Source organism: Rhea americana, unplaced genomic scaffold (genome assembly GCF_003343005.1).
Source record: "Rhea americana isolate MKP2758 unplaced genomic scaffold, rheAme1 scaffold_315, whole genome shotgun sequence".
NCBI classification, from domain to species: domain Eukaryota; kingdom Metazoa; phylum Chordata; class Aves; order Rheiformes; family Rheidae; genus Rhea; species Rhea americana.
This window is the reverse complement of record NW_028186441.1, coordinates 704,115-711,678: the sequence shown is the minus strand read 5'-3', so window position 1 is coordinate 711,678 and position 7,564 is coordinate 704,115. Positions and strand designations below refer to the sequence as shown.

General features: G+C 68.1%; 1 protein-coding gene across 4 annotated transcripts; it reads right to left on the bottom strand.

The window, feature by feature from the left end:
• Positions 1–515: 515 nt before the first annotated feature.
• Positions 516–7,183, bottom strand: LOC146592864 (sodium-dependent serotonin transporter-like). Of its 4 annotated transcripts, XM_085310309.1 has the most exons (13): positions 6,986–7,183; positions 5,666–5,800; positions 5,369–5,588; positions 4,912–5,050; positions 4,520–4,654; positions 3,944–4,047; positions 3,707–3,834; positions 3,448–3,560; positions 3,120–3,251; positions 2,583–2,682; positions 2,236–2,336; positions 1,108–1,275; positions 516–675 (listed from the first exon to the last, which is right to left on the bottom strand). In XM_085310309.1, the coding sequence occupies exons 1-13, from the start codon at positions 7,140–7,142 to the stop codon at positions 595–597; spliced, it is 1,713 nt and encodes a 570-aa protein (XP_085166435.1). In that variant the 5' UTR covers positions 7,143–7,183; the 3' UTR covers positions 516–594. The 4 variants fall into 4 exon arrangements, with proteins under 4 accessions (XP_085166435.1, XP_085166433.1, XP_085166434.1 ...); XM_085310307.1 differs by having other exon boundaries at positions 634–1,275; positions 2,583–2,725; XM_085310308.1 differs by lacking the exon at positions 516–675 and having other exon boundaries at positions 966–1,275.
• Positions 7,184–7,564: the final 381 nt, after the last annotated feature.

Sequence of the window (7,564 nt, the reverse complement as noted above, 5' to 3'; positions counted from 1 at the left end):
CGCGCGCCCTCCCCGCTCCGCGGTCCGCAGCCGGCCCGGCGCGCCTCGCTCGAACGCTGCGTCCTCTCCCCYGTCTTATCCCGTCGTAACCGGCGTCGGCTTTATTTTCCACGTCACCCCGGCACAGCTAGCGGCACGCAGCGCTTGCGTCCGCTCGGTTTGCGCAGCGAGGCGGCGAGCGTTCCCGAGCGGGCCGCGTTTGCGCCCGGCGTGGGGCCTCGCGCTCGGCTTCGGCTCCGGGCCGCGGCGGGGCAGCGCTCGGCGGGGTTTGGTCGCTCGGCTTCCAGCCAGGCCGGGCTCTCGTTTGCGCGCAGCCGGGTCCGGCTCTCAGCGCTGCCGATCGCGCGTTTCCTGCCCGCGGTGAGGGCCGGCTCTGGCCTTCCAGCGCGCGACGCACAGGCTGCCGGCGCCGGCCTCTGCTGCGGTGCCCTCGGGGCGCGCTGCGGGAGCTGCCGCGGCGTCGCGCCGGGGCCGAGAGGAGCGGTCCGCAGCGGGGAGAGCCACGGCAGCGCTGCCTCTGCCCGCCCGACGTGGCGTTTCGGCAGCGCCGGGGCAGCCGCGGGGCGGTCCGCGTCCCTCGGATGCGCCGCGGCGCTAGCGGAGCGGCGACAGACGCACCGCCTCCGCCTGCGGCTCTCGTGCTGTTTTCTCGGGCCGAATGCAGACGGCGAGACGCTGGAGGACGTCGGGGGCCGGGAAGGTTGGCACCGGGTTACCTTCCGGCCCGGGGGCTGCGTGCGGGAGACCCTGGTGCCCCCCGTCCTGCTCTCCCCCCGGCCGTGCGCCCGGCGGCACGGCGTGGACGCCGCGTGCCCGTCCCACCCGCCGTGGGGAGGAGGTGTCCCGCGAAGGGGCGCGCAGGAGGGGCGGGTTTGYGCCTCCCTCCTGCCTACGAGCTGCCGCTGTCTTCTGGCCCGGCCCAAATAACGGCTTTTGAAATACGGCTTTAAAGGGATTAGGCCATCGAGCCGTGCTCCTCCGAGCCCTCGGGAAACCGGGTCACCAGAGGGGGCTGGAAGGACGGTGCAGCGGGAGGAGCGGGCCGCCCGCACCAGCTCCCACCCCGCGGGCGCCGGAGCCGCCGCGGAGCGGCCCCCGGCCCCTCACCTGCTTGAGGGACCCCGGCGTCCACACCAGCTTGTACACCATGTAGAAAGGGATGCAGACGAAGGACGAGGCTCCTACGAGGGAGCCCACGGAGATGCTCCACGCCGGGTACTGGTAGTCGAAGAGCGCGAGAGGCGGCTGGTCCAGCAGAGAGCTGGCGATGATGAACTGTTAGCGAACGAAGAGGGTCGCGTTGGGGAAGGACGGCAGCAGAGCGTCCCGCGCGCGCAGGGCTGGGCCGCGGACACGCAGCCGGCGAAACCTCCGCACCGGGAGCGGGCAGGGCCCGTTGGGGAGGCTTAAGCAGCCCGGCAGAAGAGCCCCGCTCGCTCCACAGGGCGAGCAGAGCAGCTGCAGCATCTCCCCAGCCCTGCCCCGGGTCCGGGCTCGTCCCGCGGCCTGACAGCGCTCGCGTYGCTCTGCCGTTGCTTCTAACTGCTAACGGTGAACGTGGCTTTGGCGGTGACGTTTCCCAGACTGCCAGCGCTCGCGCCCGTTTACTCTTGCAGTTCTTCCTCTGACAAGCCGCAAAGACGATGGCCTGCAAAGGCTGCACGTCTCCGCGGGGAAATGAAACCGTTTGCTGCCTGCTTTGATGATGGTGCTTCTCTCTTAAGAACCGAGGCAAAGCTCTTGGAGCCGTGMTTAATCCCCGCAAGGTTTCTCCTCCGCACCTCGCAGCGGCAGCCTTTGAAGCGCGGCAGGGCTGGCGGTTCAGAGGCGGCGGGTCCAGCACGGGCTGCGGTGGGTTGGGGGCCGCGGCTGGCTGAGCGGGCGAGCGCGGGGCGCCCGCGGCGTCGGCAGCTCCCTTTCCCGAGGGGGTGAAACAGGCCGCGTCCAGCGTGTGCTAAGCGTGCCCGGCTGCCAGCACCCGGCTGTGCCTGGAGCGCAGCTGCCAAAGCGGCTGGAAAACGCACTTGTATCTCCTTGTCTTTGAGAAATCCCCTGTCCAGGGCTGTGGGCAGCCTGCAACGTTTCCTAATTAATTTAGGAGCTTCCCATTGATTTTATGTTGGAGAGAACAGTGGGGATGCATGTTTCCCAAACAGCAGCCTTTGGCAACCCCCTTGCTCAGCGTTTAAAGGCAAACTGGTGACTTGATTTGTCACTTGGGATATTGATACTCACTGCTAGAAAGGCAGGGCTGATGGCGACCCAGCAAACCTTCCAGAACATCCCCGGGGCAAAGCCCAGCATGGCTTTCACGTCGCTCGAGAACCGCTGGATCCCTGCCGGAGGGAGAGCCGTCACGACCCGGGGCGGCCGGGCCCCGCACCACGGCGGGGTGCGCGGGCTGGGAAGCGCGGCGCCCTTTGGCCCTCGTCCCGCCGTGCCGGGAGTCTCGCGTGCGCTCCTGCGCCGCCGTGCCYCCGCATTCCCGGCCGTTCCCCGGCGTGCCTGAGGCTCAGCACACGTGCGAGCGCCCGCAGGCTGGTTTTCAGGTGCAGAGCATGTGCTTAATAACGGTTTCTTACCGTAAAACCAGGACACGGCTATTGCTTCCAGTAGCACCACGGCCAGGATGGAGCAGCCAGCTCCGAACTCCTCCAGGAGCTTCACCACGTACGCGCCGCCCTGGAACGACACGGGCGAGGTGGCGGCTCGCCCCGGAGGCGCGCTGCGCCCCTCTTGCTCTCAGCACCTGGCTTCTTTGCCAAGGTTCGGGTTCCCCGGGAGGCTCGGCCGGGGGGACGGAGAAGCTCCCCCGGCCCCGCTCCTGCGGGGCGTCTCCTGCCCCACGGCGAGCAGGGAGGGAGTCTCCTGCGTCCCTTGCACCTCGGCCGTGTCCCCAGGCTCTGCTGCGGGGACGGACCTGGCTGGCGAAGGAGCAGGCCATGCCACGGCGATCTCTGAGGGCTTCCCGAGCTCGGGGGGGGGGTTAGTGGAGAGCTGCTGGCAGAGCCTCTCGGGGCACTTAGCAGGTCTCTGGCAAAATCTCCCTTCTTTGAGAAAGGAAGGGACGCCTCGCGGGGTGAAGCAGAGCGTGTCCGGCCCGCCGGTGCCGTACTCACGTAGGTGAGGGTGCTCAGAGAGCCCAGGAAGCACACTGTGATGAGGCCAAGGACAAAGAGCTCCCGGCGCTGAGCGAGGACGTGCGGGTACTCGTCCATCACGGCCGTGATCACCGCTTCCAAGCCCCCGAACTGCAACGGGCGCGCTGGYGTGAGGCAGAGGAAGAAGGCACCCGCCTCTCGAGGAGATCTGCTGCAGCCCCGGGCCCTCTCCGTCCCGGCTCCGGGTCACCCGGCCTCCACCCAGAGCGGCGCCCGCCCGCCCRCCCGGGCTTCACAGGCGCCGGATCAGGCCCGCTAGCGGCGAGCAGCCCGTGCCCAGCCCTACCGTGCTGTCCAGCCCCAGAGTTATCAGCATGAGGAAGAATATGATGGCGAAGAAGGTAGATCCCACCATATTGGCGATCGCCTCCGGGTAGGTGATGAAGAGGAGGCTCGGCCCTAGCGGGGAACGGGGACAGCGTGGCGGGAGCGTGGCAGGAGCGGCCGTGCCCGGCCCCAGCCGCGCGCCGGGCTGGGCAAGCTCACGGGGCCAGGGCCGGTCGGCACCGCGGCCCCCGGGGCGCCGCCGCTCGCCGGAGACGGACCTTTGTCCTTGGCCACGTCCTCCACCTCCACGTCCCTCATCTCGGCCATGTAGCCCAGCACGGTGAAGATGACGAAGCCCGAGAGGAAGCTGGTGAGGCAGTTGACCACGCTGGTGACCAGGGCGTCCCTGGAAAGCAGACGGGGGGACGTGTCCCGCGACGCCGGCGCCYGCGCAGACCTTCCCGCGAGCTCGGCTCTCGCCCGGCGCGGCCCCACGGCACAGCCGCGCTGCTCACCGGTAACAGTTGTTGTGGAAATGGTTGTAACTGGCCAGAGCGAGGAGGACGCCGAATCCRGGGCCCAAGGAGAAGAAAATCTGCGCGGCGGCGTCAACCCAGACCTGGCAGGGAAGCGAGGGGCAGGCTGGCGCCGGGGCCGGGCGGGCGCTCCGGGCTCGGCAGCGCGGCGGAGCCGGGCTCCATCCGCCTCGGCCCGTGCTGCCAGGCCTCCGCTCCCGCCTGGGGCTCGGAGCAGCGAGGAAGGGAGCAGCTCTCCCGCCGCGTCCCCGTCCACCCGCCCGCAGCGGGAGGAGGGAGCGCGAGGGGGCCCGAGCCCCTGCGGCGCCCGGCCGGGCAGGCTCGAGCCCCGCGGCTCCTTTGATGAGAACTGCCCCCTCCCCGCCGCGCTGCTAATCACCCCCCGGAAGCCTGTTGTCAGGCCAGCGGCGGGAATAAAGCCCAGCGGCAAATGAGATGGGTGATTCGATTACAGATTTACATTTCCCAGAGCTCGTCCAGGGCTTCCGCAGGAGCGAGGAGGCCGGGGCGGCCGGGGTCGCAGGCGAGGGCGCGGGGCCCCCGCCGTGCACTCACCGCCGTGCTCAGGAGCTTGCCCCAGTCCGGGCGCAGGTAGAAGACGACCCCTCTCCAGGCGCCGGGCAGGGTGGCCCCGCGGACCAGGAGGACGAGGAGGACGATGTAGGGCAGTGTGGCCGTCACCCACACCACCTGCAGCGGAGGCGGGGGTCAGCAGCGGCTCCGCCGAGCCCCCRCGCTGTGGGGCACGGCCGGGCGCTGCGGCCCGGGCGGCGGAGGGGTGCTGGCGAGGGCTGCCGAGGGGGCAAGGCCCCTCGTTTAGCTAGCCGAGAAGCCGGGTGCCCGCCGTGCTCAGCCCCTCCGGTGCGGCCGGGGCGATGGAGGGGAGCCACCGGGTGCCTGGCGGCGCGGCACGTGTGCCCAGGTCCGTGCCACCGGCCCCCTCTTACCTTCCCCGAGGTTTTCACTCCTTTCCACAGGCTGAAGTAGACGATGGTGAAGATGAGGAAGAGGCAGAGGAGCAGCTGCCAGCGGATGCCCCCCACGTCGTAGAGGCCGCCGGACTTCTGGATCTCCAGGACCTTCCTCCTGCGGCCGGAGAGCCCGGTGCCGGGGAAGGGGACTCGGGGCGGCGCACGGCCTCGGCTGCGCCCCACGGTGCGGGCTGCTGGGACGGGGCTCGGCGGCTGCTCGCCAGGGACACGGCCCGGGCAGGCCACGTGCCCGTCTCCGCAGCACCGCAGGAGGGGACAGACCCTGCGGCTCCCCGGGAGCTTCCCCGAGCGGAGGCCGCGGGCACCGGTGCTCCCGCTGCCGGTGCTGCTGGTCCCACTCGCCGGCCAGACCCGGGTGCATCCTCGGGGACCTGCCCCGGCTCAGCGGCCTCACCCGCTTCCACGCACTTACGTGTAAAACTCCTCGGCGGGGGACCGKGAGGAGTTGGTCCAGGTGACGTTGCTGCCCCCGAAGTAGTTGGTGCAGTTGGGCGTGTTCCAGGGGTTGTCGCAGCTGGTCCAGGGCAGGGTGCCCGAGAGGGACGAGTAGAAGTAGTAGAGAGCCCAGGCGATGATGGTGTTGTAGTAGAAGGAGACGTACAGGCCGATGATGCAAATGGCAAAGCCGATGCCTGGGAAAAGAGGAGGGCCGGTTCCCGCAGCGCCGGCGGTGCTGCCTCCGCCGGCCCTCCCTGCCGCCATCCCTTACCTTTAAAGATGGGGCAGATGCGTTTCCAGATGGGGATGGCGCCGGTCCCGTGGAACTGCCCCAGCGCCAGCTCCATGTAGAAGAGCGGCACCCCACCGAAAAGGGCCATCAGCACGTAGGGGATGAGGAAGGCTCCTGCGGGGCAGGGACGGCGCAGCGCTGAGCCCCGCCGCCGCCGCCGGGCCCCGCAGCCCTGCTCCGCCGGCCGCTGGGGCCGCGCGGCCCCGACAGCACGGGGGGCAGCTCAGTTAGTCCAGCCCGCGCGGCTCCTCCGCGCCCTCTCCTCCAGGAGCGGGCTGGTGCTGCGGGGTCCCGGCCGCGGGCACGGCGGGCTCTGCGTCGGGGCACGGATGAGCTGCCAGAGCCCCTGCAAGAGGGAAGCTCCCGGGCCGCCGCGGGCAGGGCGCTGGGGAGGCGTGCGGTGCAGCGCTGGCCTCGCTGCTGCAAACGCGTCCAGCCGAATCCCGAGCCCCGACCCGCCCGCAGCTGCGCTCCTCTGCCCCCTCTTTCCGGRCCGGTCCTGGCCCTTCGCCCGGCGCGCTCCAGCCCGGGCACCCCACAGCCACACTTTAGCCTCAACTATGGCTCTAATTATTTTCCTCTAATGTTCTCAGTCACAGAGAGGATGTTACCTGAGTGCCTCCGACTCGGGCAATTAAGTCCACAGTGTTTCTGCAAACTGCACAAAAGTTTCATTCCCTTTCAGTCGTCCTCTGTGAAAGTTTTTATATTCTCAATGCATTTAGCTATCGTTTACTCCAGTCTTTTCCTTAGTGGAGCTAATGTGTCCTAACTTTCTGCCGCTCACCCCGGCCAGGAGGGAGCTGCGCGAGGGGCACGGCGTGGGCAGCGCCGGGCGCCGGCTGCGTGCATCCATGCCTCGCCGCCTGCCCGCCTCAGCCCAAGGCTCGAGCATCCGGACGGGCTGCTCCCCCAAAGCACCAGATCGTAAAGTGCCCAAACCTCCCACCCCAAATTTACAGCTTAGTCGTTACCTGAACCCTGTTAGTTTTCTCTTTTTAGTCTTAAAACGACTAACCATACAACGCGTGCTAGCTATGCATAGCTGCAYGCTGACATCTCTAATCACACCAGGAAAGAAGCGAATGGAAGAGGAGTTTTAGTGACAAAAAGACACAAAACAGGAAAGAGACGGATGTCAGCAGAAGTTGGGTTGCTCCCTGAAACTGCCCTCGCTGGAGAGGGGCAGCTACAGGCACAAACAAAGGAGAGAAACGGCAAGTCTGCCAGGTCTGAAAGATGAAAAACAATTCTTTTTTCTCAAAAAGAAGACTTAAATAATCCTAGATGTGTCCTTACCCCCTCCGTTTTGATAGCAGATATAAGGGAACCGCCAAACGTTGCCCAGATCGACAGCAAATCCAATTACGGAGAGGAGGAAATCCATCTTTTTGCTCCACTTGTCCCTGGGGCGGGCTCGGGGGCCGGGCGGCGCCGGCGAGGGCTGCTCTGCCATCCTGCCGCCGCGCCGGTCCTGCAGGCTTCAGGCTGAACAAGTTGGGGAAGGGCAGGATTTCTCGCGCTGATGACAGATCCGAGGAGGGGAGGGTCCCGCTGACGGGGCTTCCCCCCCTCCGCCGGGAAAGCGGCGCCGCGCGAGGCCCGTCCTTTGATCGCCGGCGGGAGGGGGAGCGGAGGGAGCGTTTGCCCGCGCGGCCGAACCGCGGGGACCGGCCCCGCCGCCCGGGTCGTGCCGCTCCGGGGGCCGTCGGGGGGCCGTTCCTCGCACCCRTGCTGGGCTTAGCGAAACCGTGACACCGACGTGGTGCTAAGCCAGAAGTGGAGGCTTGCTTCTGCTCGCTCTCCTCCTCGTCAGCAACGAGCTCTGTGGGCTTGGGGTGCTTTGCAACGCCAGCGGCGCGGGCGAAGGTGCCAGAG